Here is a 20113-nt window from a genome sequence, read left to right as displayed (position 1 = left end):
AGCATTCCCTAATTTGGGCTTATGCGGTTGATGAACTCTAGCTGGTTTTGAAAGTGTAGGTGGAGAAAGCATGATGGTCCTCTATGATCCATGAACATAGTCCATTGAGTGAGTCCTAAACCACCCACCAAGAATTTGATAAGGGCTCCAGTTTTTCTAGTTCTTACAAGCTGAATCAGGATTTATGGAGCGCATTGTGGACCATAATAAAGGGCCGTGCAGGCTGTTTTACTCCCAAAGTGCTGCAAGTTGATCATTCTTTGATTTATGGCTTATAATGTTGATCTGCTAGGAGACTCTCTTTAAACAAGAGAGGCTGGGCCATTTTGCTGTACTTGAAAGCCAGTGAGTTGAAAAACAACTGTATACAAGCAGCTTTTTGTTTTTAAAGAGGCCCCATAAAGAACAGGGCCAAGTGACTGCTTTATGATTTGGGGATGTAAAGTTGTCACTGAGTAAAGAGGTTGCAGGAGCTTTATGACCAGGTCGGTGAAAATCCCTCCCTAGCTCAACCCCTGTTTTTATAGAGTCATAAAAACTGAATAGGGACATAGTTTATGAGATTTCTGGAGGTGGCTGGCGTGCCTGTAAGTAGCACTGGGGGCACAAGTAGACATTTTTCTTCTATCTCTTCTCTCAAAGGTTGCAAATAGATCTGGGCAAGTATCTGGAGCATGGCCAAAAATGCCTTGAGATTTTTCTCTGTATACAGTGGTGCCTCGCTTAACGACGATAATCCGTTCCAGGAAAATCGCCGTTAAGCAAAAACATTGTAAAGCGAAATTTAAAACCCCATTCAATGCGTTCCAATGGGGTAAAAACTCACCATCCAGCGAAGATCCTCCATGTATAGCGAGGAACCCATCCTAAAACACAGCGGGAAGCCACTGTAGTTCCCCGTGTCACTTTATAGTGACCGGTGGCAAGGAGGACAGGGGGAAGCATGTATGTATTCACTATATATAGATCAGGAGGGGAAACTATTTCAGTAGTGTGCTATTTATTTATTTTATTTAAATTTCTTACCCTGCCTTTCTCCTTCAAAAGGACCCAAGGCAGCTTGTAACAATGAAAGACAATATTTAAAGTCGAAAACAAAAATAAGTATAAGGGTGGGGAACATCATTAAAAGACAGTATTTAAAACTAAGAACAAAGAGTAAAGAGGCATCTTATGTCATGAAAAAACAATATTAAAGATGAGAACATTAAGTATACAATAAAAAACACACCCCAGTGCCACTCTGAGAAATGGAAAATACCAAAAAAAGAGGAAAATATGAGCAGTACTAAAAATCTAGTCAAAGCAGTAATGCATAACAATCCGTCTTTAAAAAAATCCACAAGTAGCTAGTTACTGAGGAAAGCTTTCCTGAAGAGAAAGGTCTTTGCCTGCTTGTGGAAGGACAGCAAAGAGGGGACCACCCTGGCTTCCTGTGGGAGGGAGTTCCAGAGATTGGGAGCAGCAACAGAGAAGGCTGTCTCCTATGTCCCCACCAAATGCACCTGTGAAGGTGGAGGGAACCAAGAGACACCCCTCTCCTGATTATATTAACACCCAGGCCAGCTCATAATGAGAGATAAACCACCACCACCACCTTAGAACTGCAGAGTTGGAAAGAACCGCATGGATCATGAAATCCGATCCTTTTCGAGGGCACACCATACGGAATCAAACTCTCCACCTCTGGCTCTGCAGCCAGATATCTAAACTGCCCGGTTATCCAAGACTTGGACCCATCCATCCCAGATTCACACCCATTATGCCCTGCCAGAAATGGCAGAAACAGAGAATGCTGTCAAAATGCCTGGCAGATGGTCGTACCCGGGTAGTGGAGTCGGATAGTCATCAGCTTTGAAGGCTCACATGGTTGGAAAGGGCAAATGGAGAAAGCTAGCTGCTCTCACTACTATGTTAAAATATTTCTTCATCTAGCCCTATCTGATCTACTTGGGCTGGCAGCAGCTGTCTCTCCAGAGATCCCTGCTCATTTCTTGTGCAGCCCATGTGCTCCATCTTTGTCTGATTCAAGCCACCACCTCAGTTCCCCAATACATGTTCTGAACATTTATCACTTTCTTGCTTTGTTTTTACTTAGGCCTGTTAACGTCTATTACACACTTACACAAAGTCAGACTTCTATGTCTTGGCAATGGAAATTGTGTGCTCAGAAAAGCTTGATTTAATGACCCGATTAGATTATACAAAAGCTAACAAAAGTCTGCGTAATTCTTTTATTGCACATCCTTTAGACTTCCTTTCCTTGTTAGGTGAAGTGGTGGAAAACCATCCAGAGGAGTAAGATCTCAGCATGAGTCACTGGAAATACAATTTCCTTATTGTCTTTTTCCACTTGTTTTTGGAAATTCTGCACTCAGCACCCACACAATTTCAAAGTTTATCTTTGCATACATAATAGCTAGAAGTTTGCTTTTAAAGATAAATAGTTAAATCAAGTGAGAAAACACTGATTCCCATTAAACCAGCTTCTGGAAGCAACTCTCTCTCCTCCTCTGTTATTTTTTTTTTCAGTGTGCCCTCCATAATCTGAAGATACAAAGCTTTCCGGGTAGCCAATTTGCTATTAATGTGTCACTCTGTGTGTGTGTGTGTGTGTTTGTGTGTGTGTGTGTGTTATGTGCCGTCAAGTCATAACTAGAGATGGGCATGAACCGGTTTGTCCCAGTTCATCCCAGTTCATAAAGACAGCAACAGAGGTGGTGCTGCTCCCCTCCCTTGCCCCCTCAGCTGATCAGCCATTTGCCAGGCGCGGCTCGCTTGTTTTCCCCACCTCCTCTGCTAATCTCCCAGTCACGAGCAAGAGCACAGACTTCTCTGCCCCCTTCCTTCTGTCCGAGTGGGAGATCAGCCAAGAGGGCCGGGTAGAGAAAGCCTGAGCTGCTGCCGGGACTGGAAGATCAGTTGAGAAGGTGCAGGAAGGCATGCACGCTGAACCTGGTGATCAGCTCATTGAACCAGAGGAGGAGGCTGCTGCCTTGATGAACTGAGATGAACTGGTTCATGTCTTATAGCAACCCCAGTAGGGCTTTCAAGGTAAGTGATATATTTAAGGAGTGGTTTACCCATTCCCTCCCCGACAGGGATTTTCCATGGCTGAGCAGGGATTCAGCGTCTTCAGAGTCCAAATCTGTCACTCTATCTGCTACACCACACCGAGAATGTATGTTAACCACCAAGGTTCCTTCTTTCATGCTCATCACATCATTGCAGTGGGAAACCCAAAAACTACAGAGCGAAGTTGGTGAGCCTATGCTGTATCTCACCGCTGAAGTCTGTCCTGTAGGCTCTGCCTGAAAACCGGGATAAGGCCTTCTGCTCATAGCTTTAGATGAGCCTAGATGGTGGTTGGCAAGAACCTGTACACTTTTGTGTATTTCTTTGGTGTTTGAAGACTCCTGTCTGTCTGTCTGGTTTTTTTGTGTTTTTTGCTTTTGTTTGGAAGAAACGAGTTTTCCCCTTTAAAGGCCTTCCATGTGCCAGTCCTTGTGCATGCATATCACACTCGTGCTGGCTTGGAGATGCTGTGAGTTGTCTTGTCTGAGTGCTTCCTCTCTTTGGTTTCTGTTCTTATGGCCATGACTTATGTTCTTATGTTTTGCTTTCTCTCTTGTTTTTTTTCCCACTCCATGGTTACAGATCCTCTTTTCCCCCTCCCTTCCTCATGCTCCTCCTCACCTCTCTTCCCAACCCGTGTCCCTTCTCTACCTGCTTCTCCTCCTACATCCTTCTCCTGTCAGCATGGTGGGAAATCTGTTGTGTAGATGACTCTTGTGCTGTGGCCGCAAACCTGGTGGAGGGGGTGCCTTATTTCTGGTGTCTGCCCTGCTCTTGATCAGCTTCCCCTCTCGCCCCATTGCTCTGCCACTGCTGCTGAGGCTGAAGCTGCTGGTGGTTTGCTGGTGGTAGTCAAACGCTTCGGGGGCGGGAAGAAAACAAAGGTCCTTGCTTGTAGCATTTTTCATAGACTCAGCTTGCACATGGCTGCATTGCGGGTGCTGTTCCAATAACTTAAATGTAACTTCCAATGTAGGGCTCTGCTCCTTAGCTCTTTCTCCTTGCACCCACCCTGTGATGTAGCTCAGCCTTGAGAGGTTGCGGCTGGTCCAAAGTCAATTCGGGGGTTTCGTGGCAGAGGGGTGAATGGAACCCAGATCTCATGAGTCCAAGCACACCATTCCAACTGCTATGCAATCTTGACTGTCCCAGTTCTTGGAAGTGACGGCCGTCCTGTACAAAGGAAGGAGAGGTGTCTCTCTCCCTACCCATAAAAGTTTCTAAATAGCGGAGATCTCGATCCAGTCTGTTGGTCTTACTAAGGTAATATCACATTGGATGTCTGGAGAAGAGGCAGAAAGCCCACACTATCCCTTGTCTTTCTCCCTCTGCTATTTGGCCCTTCTGCCTGAAAAAAATATGGAAAGAAAGTACCTTCTCCATCTGTGCTACCACAAATGAGCAGAGCAATTGCTATGTGCTCTCAGCATTTTGAAACATCATGTCAGTTTCCCAGAAAGAATGGACAAATCATGCCTTTTTCCAAGGTCTTTTCTGTTCCTATATCTGGAGGCATTGGACAAGGAGCCACAAATACTGCAAAACATCATATTAGCCTTCTCGTGTTCTAGTTGAGCAATATATAGCAATCTATTCTCTTGCTGTTGACTTTGGTGAGTGATGATGAACTTGATGTTTCAGAACTGGGGGAAATGTAGATGTCCTGAGTAGTTTGGAACCCCAGTTCTACAGAATCTGGGTTCGGCATTTATTTTTGAGCTTGATGTATGGCACTAAGGACATTCTGCCAAAACATCACAGTATGTATGGTTGAGAAGTACATACATTTTTTAAAAATTTGTATTTGCACGAAGAAGAATAATGGAAGGAAAACATCTGGCTTGGAGATCTTCACATATCTCTGGAAATAGCAAACTGAAAAAAATGCCCACCTTCCAACCTGCCATTGCAAGAATTTTGTAATTAGGAGTCCGTAACATGAAGAGTATCTTTTAATTAGAGCAAAGTCTTCATGGGCATGATGGAAGATCAGGGGAGATATATCATAGTTCCTTTATCCAAAGACATTTGTTTTATGAAATTAATAGTGCCTCATTTATCTTTGCATGTGTGGTTGCGTCTGTAGGGTTGCTTTCTCAAAGAAAATAGCCCAGGTGCTGGGGAGGTGTTTCGTATTTGTAGGGTGATAGAAAAGATGCACTGTAAAACCCATTGAGTACATGACATATATTTACCACATTTGGGAGAAGATTTGAGACATCTGACTACATCATATCTTAAAATTATCAGGTGCAATTAACTCACATCATCTTTTTGGTGGTTGGGCATGAAGTTCTCTTGCTCCAGCCCCTTCCTGCCCAGCTTCAACCATCATCTTTTGCAGGGCAGGAGGTCTGCCATGATGTGCTTCCAAAATTATGCAAAATGGGCTTTGGCTTGGTATTTGGAGGAGATTTTAAAGGACCCTCTTTTTTAAAAAAATTGGAAAGGATCCTCTGTTTCTTTTATGAAGGATGAGATGGTTGTGCAGTATTGGTCTTGGATAGTTGTTGAGTTGTTCTTACTAACTTTTGTCGTCTCAACTCAAGGAACTGAGTATCTGATGTTCTAAGCAGGCCTTTCTCAATGAACTAACTATTCATTGTAATAGTAGTTCTGGACACCACACTTCAAGAAAGATGCCAACAAATTGGAACTAGTTCAGAGGAGGACAACAAGGATGATAAGGGGGCTCGAAACCAAGGCTTATGAGAAAAGACTGAAAGAATTGGGCATGTTTAGCCTTGAGAAAATAAGACTTGAGGGGAGATATGATAGCACTTTTCAAATACTTGAAAAGGCTGTGATACAGAAGAGGGGCAGGATCTGTTATCAGTCAACCCAGAGTGTAGGACACACAATTATGGACTCAAGTTAGAGGAAGCCAGATTTTGGTTGAATGTCAGGAGGAAATTCCTAGCTGCTAGAATAGTACAACAATGGAACCAATTACAGTGGCACCTCGATTTAAGAACTTAATCCATATTGGGACTGCATTCTTAAGTCGAAGCACCATTTCCCATTGAAATGCATGGGGATGGGATTAATCTGTTCCAGCATTTCAAACAAAACAAAACAAAACAAAACAAAACCATCATAAAAATAAAAATAAACAGAGCAAGTCCCACATTGGGACTGCAAAAAAACAACAACATACCTCCCCAGTCCAAACCCACCCTCCAAAACCGACCCAGAATAGTTTTTTTAAAAGGACTTACTAGTCCAAAGCCTCTGGGTGCTCCACTGCCTTCGCTGTGGCGGGGAGCAAGTGGCCAAGCACCCAGCCAGCTCAAGCCTCCCAGTGCTGGGTGACCACTGTCTCTGATCACTGTGCCGGGAATGGAACGAAAAAAAGACAGGGAAAATTTGAATTTCCCACCCTTTTCATCTGCCCTTTTTTCATTCGTATGTCAAGTCTCCGTTCACAAGTCAAAGTAGATTTTTGCGAACAGAGCCATTCTTAGGTCGAAGAGAAATTTAGACAACGAACTGGCAAATATCATTCCTATACTGAGCAGGGGGTTGGACTGAATTATAGGCCCCTTCCAGCTTCGTGATTCCATGATTCTATGTAATCTATGTCTTTACAAAAAGTAGTTTTGAAACTCGAAGTTGAGAATCCTGGTTGCAAAGGTGGAATGTAACAGCTCTGCAACAGCAGTTATATAAGCTAGAGATTGTAATGGCAAATATTGTTTCCCTACATTATAATATCGTTATAACTCAATATACCTTTCACACTCTCAGACTGTTAAGCAAAGGTAGAAAACAAAATGAAGTTAGGGGCCTCTTTGAGGCATTTTGGCCAGAATTTATGCCCCCCTGTAGATTAAAAAAACTTAACATAGGAAACACCTAGGGAATGTGAGTCAGGTTTTTTAAAAGAGACTATTAGACAAATTTTGGAGACCTCTGGACACTTCTTATCTCATTGCATAGGCCTTGAGCTGAATATTCAGTTTCTAATGTTTTCACCTGGGAATCACTTTTGTTTTTTATTGGAGGAGACCGGTTCCTGACCTCATAAATGGACTAGTGTAATTTAAACCATATAGGGATTTGGGGAATCTGAGCAAAGCACGTTGTTATTTTGCTTACTCTAACGAACTGTATATTTTTGTCAATGTGCTGGCTTACTTTCTATCTGTTTCTCTATTTGCATAAAATAATTGGCCGCCTTGCAGTTGCAACTGTCTTTCTGACTTTTTCCCTCCACTTGGGCCACAAGCTACAGTCGGTAGAAAAATCCAGAGCAGAGATTTCTGTGTTCAACAGACAGGGAGTCCCGCTTGTACAAAGAGAGTTGTACATTCTGCCTTGTGCGAGCAAAAGAAAAGAGACTGCCAGAGGTGCAGTTATTGTACACATGGGCAGAGGATACTGGCCAAGAGGTTTCATGCCCACTGTAGAAGAGCAGGACAAGGACCTTTGGGTGACTGTTTGAGAATCCATGACATGAAAAGCAAGGGAAATAGCATGTTATTATTCTCCTTGCTAATAGGTATTGAGAGGTGTCCTTCATAGTCTTTATACTAAAAGTGTTAGGTTCAATAAATACCTCTTTCTGCTTGATGATTCTTCAATCATATTTTAGAAGGAAGGTTAGATAATATTCTTCAGTCAGAAGGTCACCCTAAAGCTGCATAGGATCCATTGGCCACAGGTTCCGTCCATGCACATTAGGGAGCAAGCCCACTTCCAGGAAGCCAGAATTGTAACCTCTGGATACAGGAAACATGCAGAGCAAGCCTGACATCTGCTTTGGTAGATGCTTGAAGGAAGCACGTTTTATGCTGTAAAACTGTAGTTTTCAGCCAAATGTGCTGCACACTGAAATCTGTTGCCTAACATAGCGAGTCCGGCTAGAGGAGGCCCGTTGAATCAGTGAGGACTTGGTAAGTCAAGTCCTCCATGAATTCTAGTGATTCAAATGGGCTTTCTCTAGTTGTGACTGACTTTATTATGGTAGGTTGCAACTAAAGTAAGCCAAATTGAATCAATTCAGGAGGTGGCCCACTGAACCCCCACTGATTTGGTGGGGCTGCTCTAGTGCAAATTATTATGCGAAGCAGCAGGATTCCAGCCACTGCATGTTATTGCTTCTTGTAAAGGGAAGAAGAATCATGTAGCTCTCAAGATGTTGGACTTCTCTTCAAGTCCATCAGCATCTCAAGATGTTGGGCTACACACACCCCACCCCTGTCCTACAGCAAAGTGGGTCCCCAGATCTTCCTAGAGTACAACTCCCAGAAACCTTCACCACTAGCTGTGGCAGCCAGGATTTCCGAGAGTTGTAGTCCAAGAACATCTGAGGACTCAAGATTGGGAAACATTGACCTAGACCGCAAGCTGTATTTGTCTGAAATTAACGTGAGTCATGATGCCGTAAAAGATCGTAGTTGTGCTGCATGAGAGAAAGTCATTTATAGGCTAGAACGTCTTCCTAGTTTTGATTCTGCCTTTCAAGACAGTTTGCAAGATTCTCCTTTAGAACTGTATGCTTTGGTCAAATGCATTTGTGACAAATGTTTCGAACCTGTAGGTCAACCCTTTGGAACCTATGTAAACATGGAGGAAACGGTTTGGAGCAAACGGGTCCTCGTTGCAATCTGCTCAACCCTACCATGTTTTCCTTGAGACCTTCTGTTTTGTCCTGTGAAGTCAGGATGCGTCCCTTGTTGCCAGTTGTAGTAATTGCTGCTGTCACTGTGAACACCTGGATGCGCCTTTTGGAATATTTCCCCTTCCCTTTCCATTCCCAAAAGTGCCTTAATAGTCACAGAAATCACTACTTTTAATTATTCTGTTGTGTGTTTTTTTAAAGAAAGTTTGCTGACAGTATCAGTCCAAGGGCCTCCGTGCGTATTTTATTTTACTTCCCTCCCTCCAGTTGTTTTCAACAGTTTGATTCTGTTCACAGGAACGGTCAGGGTTTGGAGTCCTTAATGTCTTTCTGTAACCTTTGCCTGGTTCGACCTGAGCAGCGTGTGGATCGCAGGGTGTATTTGAAAAAAAATAAAAAAATGAAAATCCTCAGAGAAAAAAGAGAGAGGGCAGGATTGGGCTGGGTTACCATGGTGGGTGGGTCTGGGGCATGGAGACACAGCACCGAAGAGGTGAGAACATGGCTTCACCTCCAGCACCTTTTGAATCCACCATCCTCAGGACCTCTTCTCCTGTTTTCCTTCTCCATGGTGGACCTGGTGGAGGTGGAACACTCTCTTTTCCCCAGTAGAGAGAGCGCTCCGCTGAGACAGAATACGGCAGGGAGCCACTGATGGCGCTTGTCTGCTTTGTCTTTCTAGAAAACGTCCGTCTCCAACCCGGAGCGCTGCTGCACCTGAGAGACTCGAAGCTCTGAAATACCAGCGGATAAAGAAGCCCAAAAAGTCATCCAAGGGCTCCTCGAAATCAAAAAAACAAATCAGTGAGTGCGAGGAACACGAGAACTAAACCTGGCTAATCTCCCCTTGCCTTTCCCCCACCGCCACATCTCGCGGGGCCCGGCACAATCCTCATGGAAGTCAACGACTTGCAATGGGAATTGACTTTGTCTCTGGGCCCAGAAGCGATAGGACACACGTGGTCCTGATGTTTGACCTTTGCCTCCGAGGTCTCACGGGGATCCTGTCCTCTTCTCTGGAACTTCAGGATTGAAAGATTGATCTGCTAGGTTTCCCCAACCCTTGTGGCGTTTGGCTCCCAACTCTCAGTCCAAAGGTAGCTTGTAGCCATCCAGGCCCCAGACTGTGCTGCCCCTGAGCTGGTATCTCCCATCCTTTCCCCATGGAATTTTGCCAAATCTTCCCACCTATTTTAAGGCGCAGACCCCTTATGTCTCTCTTACGTCTTCCTCCCTTCTACCCCAGCTCCCCTATAATCTCTCCTAACTCCTCCCCCTCCTCCTGTTATTTTTCCTCTTGATTATGTCTCTCTTTAGATGAAAGATTGCCTTATTATTCCCATTCTCCCACGATTTCCATTTTCCTCCATGCTCTCTTCTCCACATAGAAAAACCTTCCATTCTTTTATTATTATTGTTTTGTTCCAGGCATTGCTTTCTTTCCCTACAAATCATTCTGACTTCTCGTATGCTAAATCTGAATACCTGTGCCTTGGTTGCATCGCAACTATTGTTTTAGTGCCTTGTGTCCTCTTGTCGTACCCGTACACATGAATAACCCCGCTCTTCCACCATTGTTTCTCCTCTTCCTTTTCAGATGGTTCTGCCTCCCAGGTTCAGCAACACCCTAACTCTCAGGTACTGTGGCCCGACGAAGCTGTCTGTCTCCGGAAGAAAAAAAGGCACCCTCGCCAGGACCCCTTTGCCCGCCTCTCCGCACTGAAGGATGACCTCTGCCACCGGCAGGTCCCTGAAGACCAGACAGCCATTCTCAACAGCGTGGACCATGATGACTCCAGCGGGCATGCGACCTTGCTCTAGAGGAGCACCAGCCAGAGAAGGGACAAGGGGAAAGTGGGGGAAGGGGAAAGGAGAGGAATGATCTTGTGATCCGGCAGAAACCCGTGATGGAAGACCCTGAAGCACAGGTGTGTGTAGCTCTTCTGTTCAAAGGTGTGGGCTTCAGTCTGGGTATCAGCAAGGTGGTGGTGGTGGTGGTGCTGAGGGAATGTGCCTAGTAAGCAATTAATAGTGCACCTTGTGCACATGATTCTTGTGTGATATTTACCAGAAGAAAATCCAGCATCATGTCTTTGATTTTTTGCCACAGAGAGATTGGCATTAGCCTACATTTATCTTCAGTTGTAGCGCAATCCATGAGGACTGGAAACATCTTGGTTTAGAGAGTGGATGCAAGGTGGGGGGGGGGAATTCCCAGGTTATATTCAGATTAGCTTTACTTAACTTTCCTGCAAAGTGACAGGCAATGAAATAAATGGTAGCATGGAGTTACAAGGCGGAAGGAGAAAAACTTTCAAAGCGATCGTCTTTTGTAAAACTTGGGTATGACTGAAACCTTCTCTCCAACATAGCTTAAGTTTGACATGTCTTTGAAAGGGGGGGTAGAATATCAATTTACAACTTGGTTTCAAAATTATACATAGAGTGGGTTTTTTTTTTAAAGAAAAAAAATAGATGCAGGAAACAATGTATATTTATAAAGTGTGGTGTTCATTTTAGGTAGAAAACCGTGGTGGGTGGGCGGGGAAAACTAGCGACTCTGGTTCACGGAGCAGGTTGGGAGACCGTAAGATGCATTTTAAGTAACAAAGATTTCAAGCTGAGCTTTGTGACCCGACGGATCTGTGAATTTTATTAAAGTGTTCCAAAATCATGATGGGAAACTTAACCAGCATGAACCCCCTCCTTGTTTCAACCGTCACCTCTTTTTTGACATCTGGATATTGGGAGTGAAAATACAAATCACAGTTTACCTTCTTACCTGTCAAATGAAGACCTAGCATTAGAGTATGTGTTGTGTTTTTGCGCAGCCCTTGGCAGCCTTCCGAGTTTACATTAAAAAGGCTGGGTGACTTTCTTTTTCCTTTTCAGACTAGAAAAGATGATGGCAGCTTATTTAAAAATGCCAGGTGTCTGCACCCCCCGTTGTACTTTCTGGCAAACTGTAGGTTTAGACTGGCTAATTCTAAGATGCTAATCATGATATACTAGTTTTCTGTACTGTAGTATGCTGTAAAAAAAATCGGGGACTATAAAAACCTCACTGCATCAGTGCCTCTGTTCTTATGATCTCTGCTGAAGTGAGGAGAAGTTGTTTAAACTTTGTATGTGCAGTTGTTACTAGGCACAGTTCTGCGGTGCCTTTTGTTGCTTCCTGTCTCTTTTGCTCCTGACCAGACACCAAACAGGGTGTGCTATGTAACTGCAGCAAAATAAACTGGCTTTTACCCAAAGTGGTGGTAGAATGGGCTGTACCTCTCAGGCTACAGTTTCTAGGATCGTGTCTTTGTATATGACCGTACATTAATTGCAAGTAGAACATTAGCCTACTGCAGGGCAAATCTTGGAAGATTGTGTTTCTAAAGGAACTCGTGTTACTTATTACAGGCAGGTCATTGTTTGCATTGCTTCAGTCATGTGAGTAATTGTTAATGAACTCCACTGAGCTTGGTCACTGGCCTGAGAAATTCAGGGAAATAAATCCCCCCTAGTGGCCAATTCTGATACTGCACTCTGCATTTTTTTTTTTTAAAAAAAACACAATTTGAATGGTGAAACCAAAGAATATTTCCCTTGCTAGGCTTAACAAGACAATGACATAATGAAAATTCCAGTCAAAATCCCTCTAAAATGCCTTAAAATGCCCTTTTAAAAATGACTTTTGATGGCAACCAGCAAAGTTGCTTATTGAACCTAAAAAGTTACTTTGTGATTCTTTGCTACGTTAATTTTTACAGAACTTTTGTAATTCTTTGTTATGTTACTCCTTATTGAAATAGTAACTAGTTACAGGTGGACTACATTGCATGCAACTCATTACTTCCAAGTTTTGCTGCAGGAAATGGCTAGGCTAGAATCTTTCCCCCAATCATGTGTTTCTTTATTTTTATTTTTATTTTTTAAAAAGGCATAAAACCTGCAAGGAGATTTTAGTTTTAATTTTTTTAAAAAACCCACGAAAGAATTTTGAAGGGCATTTTCTCCCCCAGGACCTGGAGTCTGAAATGGTACAGCCCCTTCTGGATTTTCTAGCACACCCCTCTGCTGCAGAGATAAAACAGGCCTCCATGTGAACCAAGAGGCAAACACACAGCAACGCAGGGAGGAAGGACCTTCACAGCCCAGCTTTATATCTTGCATTACTAAGTACAGAATTTATTTTGTGTAGCAAGTAGTGAAACAAAATGCCATCTGCTTGTCTGGCACTGTCTGTAGGCATCTTAACCCTCATTTCTGACTTCCTTTCGCGACTGATTCTTAAGTGTGTACCTGAGTTGTCAGTCTTGCCCTACTCTGTTTTGTTTCAGTTTTTGCATCTTTCCGTCTTAGAATCAATAAGCCCAGCCCACCAACCCACCCATCCAGCTGTAAAAGCACTTTTCCTTGAATCATGGGCCTGGGTGGATCTGTTTTCTCCTTCATGTAATGCTGTTACACTCACACACCGCCCATCCCATAATGCTTCAGTTGACCCGGGTTGGCGAGGTATGTGTATGGGTGGACACGGGAAATTTTGGGTTGGTTTTGTGAAAGGACTGGGCTCTGGGATGGCAAAAAACATCCAGTTTCTATCCTGCTCATCTCAGCCTATGTAGCTTGGGACTGCCAAACCGAATGCAGATCTTCAGCCCCATTGAGACAATGTGATTCTGTGGTTGGGGTGGCAGATTAAGGACGAGAGAGGGCCATATTCAAAGAAAAGATGGACAGACCTGTGTTCAGTCACATGTTTTTACCAGTTCATCTATTTCCTTTTAAAAAAAATCAGCACTTTATCCTGAAGAATCAAGATCCGGCCATGACCTTAAAGAATTCACAGCAGATTAACTCAGCAAGCATCCTTAATCAGTATCCCAACTCTGCCACAGAACTCACTTGGTGACCTTGAAAGAGTCACCTGCTCTCAGCCACCCTATTTTCAGGTTTGTGGGAATAGCGCAGGGTCTGGTTGGCAGAGGAGGACCCTTGGGGAAAAGGTAGGATAAAGATATACAATTTCCAGAAGATCTGTTACATTCCTTTTCTTCCAACTGGCCTGAGACTGCAGAAATGAGTAAGCCAGTCAAAGGTCTTGACTGGGCCACGAAGAGTGACTAGCAGATGGGTTGTTTTTGGCTTGGTTGGCCACTGAGTGTGTTGCACAGCGCTGTTACACCAGACGAGTGAAAGCAAACAGGTGATGGCTGCGTGAGTGGGTGAACAGAAGCAGTGGGGCACCTTAAAATTTGCAAGCTGTGGCTGTATCCAGACCAGGATGCAAATAACTGCTTTAGGAAAACCTACACTCTTTATACTGCTGGATAGCTCAGTGGTTAGCTGTGGAGCCAGAATTTGGGATGGTAGGTCTCTGGCTGGCTAAGGAGCCAGAGGTCGGAAGTTCAATTCCCCACTGGACCTCCTTGCCTGGGGCCAAACTCAGTGACCCATAGGGTCCCTTCCAGATCTGCAGTTATTATACATAGCTAATAGCTTTTTTTCTCCAGTTTGTCCATATTTATATTGAATGACTCCGAAACTGAGACCCATTCTTCCAGACACAATTTTAAGAGTTGTTGGCTGAGCCGCCGGCAGGATTAAACCAATAATTAAAAAAGAAAGCTTCCAAGTATCACTGCGTGTGCAGAAGAAATTGTAGTTCTTTGAATCCTGGTCAGCGATGATAACAAAGCTGAAGTGTGGCAGTGACCTGGGAGAAGGGATTACCCTTAGAATGTGTCTACATTACAGCTGGTCTAAGAGTAATTCCTCCTTAATTCCTACTTTTCAAGCAGGTGTAGCCCTGAGCATGGTTAAAGGCTGTAACAGGGAAAGCTGCAACAGTTCAGTTGATAAGACATTAATATAAGTTTGTAATGTAGGTGGATCCATCACCTTTCATCCAGGCCATTCACAGAAAACCTTTCCATTCTTTAATGTTGTGTCCAGTTAGCAAAGGTGGAACAGATAAGCTGAGCAGAAGCTTTGATGTGGGGCCATGATATCAATGACAACATTCTTCTGTATTTATTCAAATGCACCCTTAGGCTGGATGTAATTAATACCGTGGCTTCCGACCACCTGTTGTAATAATTCGAAGCAATACATCATCTGCTGTTTTGCCGAAAAACATCTTCATTTCTTATCAAAGTGTGTTTTCTGTCCCAAGTATATGCGCCACCCATTCCATGGTAGATGTTAGAAAGAGAGCTGAACGAAGCCATTTTGAAGTTGGAAAAGGTGTGCTCGGAAACACCTACTCTCTTTCCTTGTTCTGCTCAGTGTCTGAGGTCCTACGGAAGAGGCGAGCAGCTCATTAGCCTCACTCGTGCCACAGTGCTTCTGCCTGTAAATTAGGGGTAATAGTGTTAAAAAGCACTTTGTAGGGTCTTTTAAGAGTCTGTTGATCAAAGCTGAAAATGCTCAGTAATATAATTATTAGCATAGTTGTAGTAATAGTACAAAATCTTCATATTTTTTAAAAAAGCAACTTCTTCCTAAGATGTGAGAGCAAAATATTCCTTCCGGGTTCTTCCCCCTTATACTCACTAGCCAATCATGTTTGTACTTTACTCAGAAGTCCGACTAACTTTGGTTGAACTAGCTTCCAAAAAGAGAGAGAGAGAAAAATGTTTGGTATTCACAGCGCTAAAGCTCAGTTTATCAGTTTTCCTTTATAAAAATGGTACTTTGTTTTATGCCCGATTCAGGACATGGGGCAATAACATAAGCCTTTGAATGATCTTGTGTACTGCTTTGCTTGGTATTCCCTAATGCTGTGCTTCCTGGATCTCTTTTGATTCATTTAAAACAAAGAGGCATGGTCATTTTTTAATTTATTTATTTATTTATTTATTTGCCATCATTGTGAAGCTTCTAGGCGTTTTGAACATATCAAGCTGCCTTATTCCAAGTCAGACTGTTGATCTTACTAACCCAGTATTGCATGCTCTGATTGGCAGCTGCTTAGGATGGCTTTGGGTAGAGAACGTCGGGATCATTTTATTTGGGCCAGGGAACGTGGTAGGTTCTTTACGGTGCCTGTAGGGGCAAGAAGGAAAAGGGCGTTTTCACACATGCTATCTCAAATGTCCCGCTGAACTTCTCCTGTGCCATTTATGTAAACATGTGGACCTTTTAAATCTGGTGTAGAAGGGGGGAAAAGAGTGCGTGAGGAATTGGGGATGCAAATAATTATTTGGGCCAAGGAAGTGCATTTACCTTACTCAGCAAGAATGGAAGAAGCCGTACACTTCTGATGTGTGAAAACACCTGTCGTCCCTTTCTCTAGAATTATCACCCCCAGTAATTTGAGATCTTATGATTAATTTTCTATGTCTCTTCCATTTCAAATATGCTACGAATATAGGGAGCGGGGTGGGGGACTGGCTTCCCCTGTTCTCTTGCTCTGTATGGAGTTGTTCCATTCTTTGTTTCTTAGATGTAAATGCAGCTATGACTCATGTCAAGAGACTCCCTCGAGGTTCCACGGAAAGACAATTGTGTCTGTAACTGATATTTCCCTTGGCAAACCCATTATACCAAGGCAAAATGCTGTTGCTATCATTGCCTATAAGAGAGCTGTGGAAATATGTCACTAATAATAATTATTATTATTATAAAACATCCTGCCAAACTATTTTGTGTGCATTCTGCAGACTCTCAGGCTACAGTCTTATCAATGCCTGGATGAGAGACCTGGAATCCTCAGGTGTACAGCCTTGAGTTGGTTTTTTTTAATTATTATTATTTATGAAAGACTGTGTCATGACTGTAGGCAAGGCAAGGCAATAATTCTGCCCAGGAGCCAAAGAATTGTACAACTACATTGAGAGGAAATGTAGGGATTTTGTTTCTCGGTCAGTAGACCCCCAGTGGCACATGGGCAAATCATCATTTGAAACCTACACCGCACTATTGGCCAACTTGTAACCTTCAGTGGTTGGTAGACTGGAATGTCAATCAGCCTTCACCATTGGCTATGCTGGCCAAGGCTGAGGGTAGTAACTGCAATCCAGCAACATCTGGAGGACCACAAGCTTCCCACCCCTGTTATATGCTAGTTGTTCCAGGTGGGGTGGAGAAGGAATTAAAAAAACACAACTGCAAACACTTTGCACGCAAACTCAACCCTTTCGATCCTGGCTGGCGAATTACATAGTTGTTCATACTCTGTCTCTTAATTGACCTTCTCTTGAGGCACTACATGTGGGGTGTTAGGACAGGAACTCCGTCATCTTTAATCTTTTTTCTCAAGTGCAACGGGCATTCTGCAATAATAATTCCAACAGTAAGGCAGCTACTTTGAATGCCATCAAGATATTGGCTGAAATCCAGTAGTAATTCACTAGAGTAAATCCATTGACTCAGTGGGGGTTTGAGGGCTCAGCTCCTCCATACTTTCCATTGATTTATTGGGCCTATTCTAATGGTGGGTTATGGCTGGATTTCAACTGTTTTATGTTTTAAGCCAGTTATGACCTGGGCTAGTTTTGGTATCAGTTGTTCAGTTGCACCAAAGGGAACCGAAGATTGTACAGGCTAATTGGCATTGGTGCTAATTTTCTTTTGTTTCTTTGTTTTTAAATGAAAGAGAGGTGTTTTTTCCTACTTCTATTTCCAAGAGTATATTTTTCCCCCCAAAGGGTCTACATGTTGAGTGAAGCACAGTTTATTTTCAAGAGACCTTCCCATGCATTCTTTAGGTCACTGGAATATGGCAGATGCCATTTTATCTTGAACAAGGTCCATTCCCTACACATTTGCACCTGAGATGATTCAAATGAGCTGATTTGGATATTTTGGGGAGAAGGAATAGCTCATTGTCCTGAGCACTTGTTAAAACTAAGCGAGTCCAATTTGATATGGATTTTTTTTGGGGTGGGGGAGGAATAGGATCTTTTTAATGCCAACATACTTAATCACAAGGAAGTCTATATAAGATTGCACTCTGGACTGTAGAAGGCGTACTAGGTTGGTGCATAACTCACCAGATAATGGTTCCGGACAACTTCAGGGGAATGTTTATGAGTGTTTATTTCTAGGAAAATATCACCTCATGTTGTGCACTTTGTTGCAATATTCTGCCTCCTTTTGTGATCTCTTTCGGACAGCCTTTCACAAACCTCTTCAGGAAATTTCCCCTGGAATCTACGACTCCTGTTATTCGTTTTCGTCTTTTTGCCAAAGTAAGCCAGATTTCCTCTCTTCTCTCTTCGCCCTACCTTTTGTTGACCAAAAACAAAACAAACCCTCATCCCGCAACATGTTTTGCATACTGGAGAACGTCAGGGCCCATTACTGCTTTTGTTACTTAATTCCGTAGAACTATGCTAAACAAAAATATTTATTTTAGCCGAGTCATTAGTGATAGCCACAACGTTATCCCCATCACAATACCCTTCATGGTATATTTTGTTATGTTTTCTCATAGTCCCTGGGAGGGCACCACAAAATGCATTGTTAAAAAAAATAAATATGAACACCGGCAGCGAGAATGTCTTTCACTGTGGTCCGCAACGACTTTTCTCCCTCCTCCTTTTTGAGAATGTAAATGGAAAGACTCTTTTATTGTGAATACCCCTCCTTAAATATTTGTACAGTTTTTACAGCTGACTCAAGTTGTGACTCACTGAGTCAAATCCAGCCCTCCAGCCATGCTTGGTGGTCTGTGGTAGACCCAAATAAAGCTATTTTTTGCGTTTGTTTCTTAGTGTCTGGCTGCATGAAAATGCAAAACGGGAGGGAGGTGCATGCTTCTCAACACCAAGTGAGCTGGTAGAAATGCACTCAGTTTGATGGATGACAAATCGCATTCGCTTGGTGCAAGTTGTCCCCCCCCGCCAAAAAAAAACCAGTTCCTGAAGCAATTGTGTGAAGGCTTTCTCTGTGTTTCGCTAGACTTTGACAGACTCCCTTTTCCTCATATTACTATAATTTGATGGCAACAATGTGTTCCGGAATAGAGTAATGAGGTGGTGTATCACTATATTTTCCTTCAGCTAGGCAGAGGCTATATTTTAGAAAGGAACATGTATAAACAAAGAGCAGGAAATATTTTTAATCGCCTTGTGTTTTCGGTGGGATCCTTCCGTTTTGCCGAGGGTTCTGAGGCATCTTTTAATGCATGGATGGAGAGCTTAGTGGGGAGGGGGAAGCTTTGATGGGGTGGACCTTTTTCTGACCCTGTTTAGAATGCAGCAAGGGTGTGTTTGTCAGTGCTGAGGAAATAGCATTTAATTCTCTTATGCTACAAGTCCACCACAACTCCACATCCCCACTGTGAAGCGAGGAAGAAAAGACATCCATGAAATCCAAAGGAAGATTTGCCCCTAGCTTGATAGCTGCTGGTGGAAGGCAAAGGGAATAATCTCCTCTCTAGCCCAGATCCTCTTCTCAGTAGCTCCCAAAGAGTCCTGGCATGATGCAGAGTCTTCAAGAGTTAGATTGCAAGGCATTGCACATGTGCTGGTACTCGCAATCAGATGTCATTCTTGAGCACCCTACCTAAACTAAGCACACAGCCCTAGAACACAGATGTGATTCCTCTGCACATTGTAGAAGCCGTTCAGCAGTTGTAAGCAGAGCGTCTTTCACAGATCCATGTGGCCGCCACTGATTATGAAGGACTGCGGCACTACGAAAAAAAAACCTCTGCCAGATTCCTCTGATGTAGTTAGTAAATCAGTGGACAGACATAACACGGTTGTTTCTACAGTGTTTGACTTTGCATGTTAGATGTTCAGATCCTGTCCCACATGTCTGTCTGAAACCCTTTGGGCTCAGTACTAGCCACGGAGGTCTGGGAACATCTCTGAGATGAGCAGGGATGGCATTAACGACATTACAGAAATCTAGTTCTCAAAACGAAGACTTCATACGGTGCATTCTGTTTTGGCTTTGCAGCTGGTTTCATTTTCTGAAGATGCTAATAATCCTTGGTTGCAAAATCTACAAGAATTGGCTCGTGCGACCAGATGGTGCACCTCTTGGTAGCCCACACAGTTCTGGCTCCTTTGTTTGAAGAATGACCAGGTTCAATACTCCTTGCATTTAAAACAAAAAGCTTCCTCTGTATAAAAAATTAGTCTGTTGGGAAAGGTTCTAGATAGGCCGTCTCCTTGCTGTACTGATTTTCTGCTTGTTGAGGTGTCTTTTAGGGTTAAGAAACTTTGTAGAGTTAATAGAAAATGTGTTTAGTAAGCTTAGATTAAAGACGTGGGACATGGGACCACAAACTTCTTTCCTTGGTTTTAAGACCTGTATATTTTCTGCTTTGCTTAACTCACTACTGTCTATGCTTCTCCAATGGTTTAAGAACAGGCGCACCATGCTTGCTTACCTACCTCACTCAAGCATAACTGTGGATTTATTTATTTCAATATCATAGAGTTCCCCAAGAAAGAAATTCAAATGCAT

At 43.2% G+C, this 20113-nt stretch overlaps 1 protein-coding gene across 4 annotated transcripts in view; it reads left to right on the top strand.

Moving 5' to 3' along the window:
* IGSF9B (immunoglobulin superfamily member 9B) overlaps positions 1 to 12245 on the top strand; it is a 103478-nt gene extending 91233 nt beyond the window's left edge. For 2 of the 4 annotated variants that reach the window (XM_072979141.2, XM_078379838.1), the window contains exons 19-20: positions 9381 to 9502; positions 10296 to 12245. In XM_072979141.2, the coding sequence (XP_072835242.2) occupies positions 9381 to 9502; positions 10296 to 10519 (346 nt within the window). In that variant the 3' untranslated portion in view covers positions 10520 to 12245. Of the gene's footprint in view, positions 1 to 9380; positions 9503 to 10295 lie in introns of those variants that run through there. The other 2 variants (XM_078379840.1, XM_078379839.1) reach the window with 2 other exon arrangements.
* Positions 12246 to 20113: the final 7868 nt, after the last annotated feature.

Source organism: Pogona vitticeps, chromosome 8 (genome assembly GCF_051106095.1).
Source record: "Pogona vitticeps strain Pit_001003342236 chromosome 8, PviZW2.1, whole genome shotgun sequence".
NCBI classification, from domain to species: Eukaryota; Metazoa; Chordata; class Lepidosauria; order Squamata; family Agamidae; genus Pogona; species Pogona vitticeps.
The sequence above is the reverse complement of the archived record's forward strand: the minus strand, read 5'-3'. Positions and strand labels throughout refer to the sequence as shown.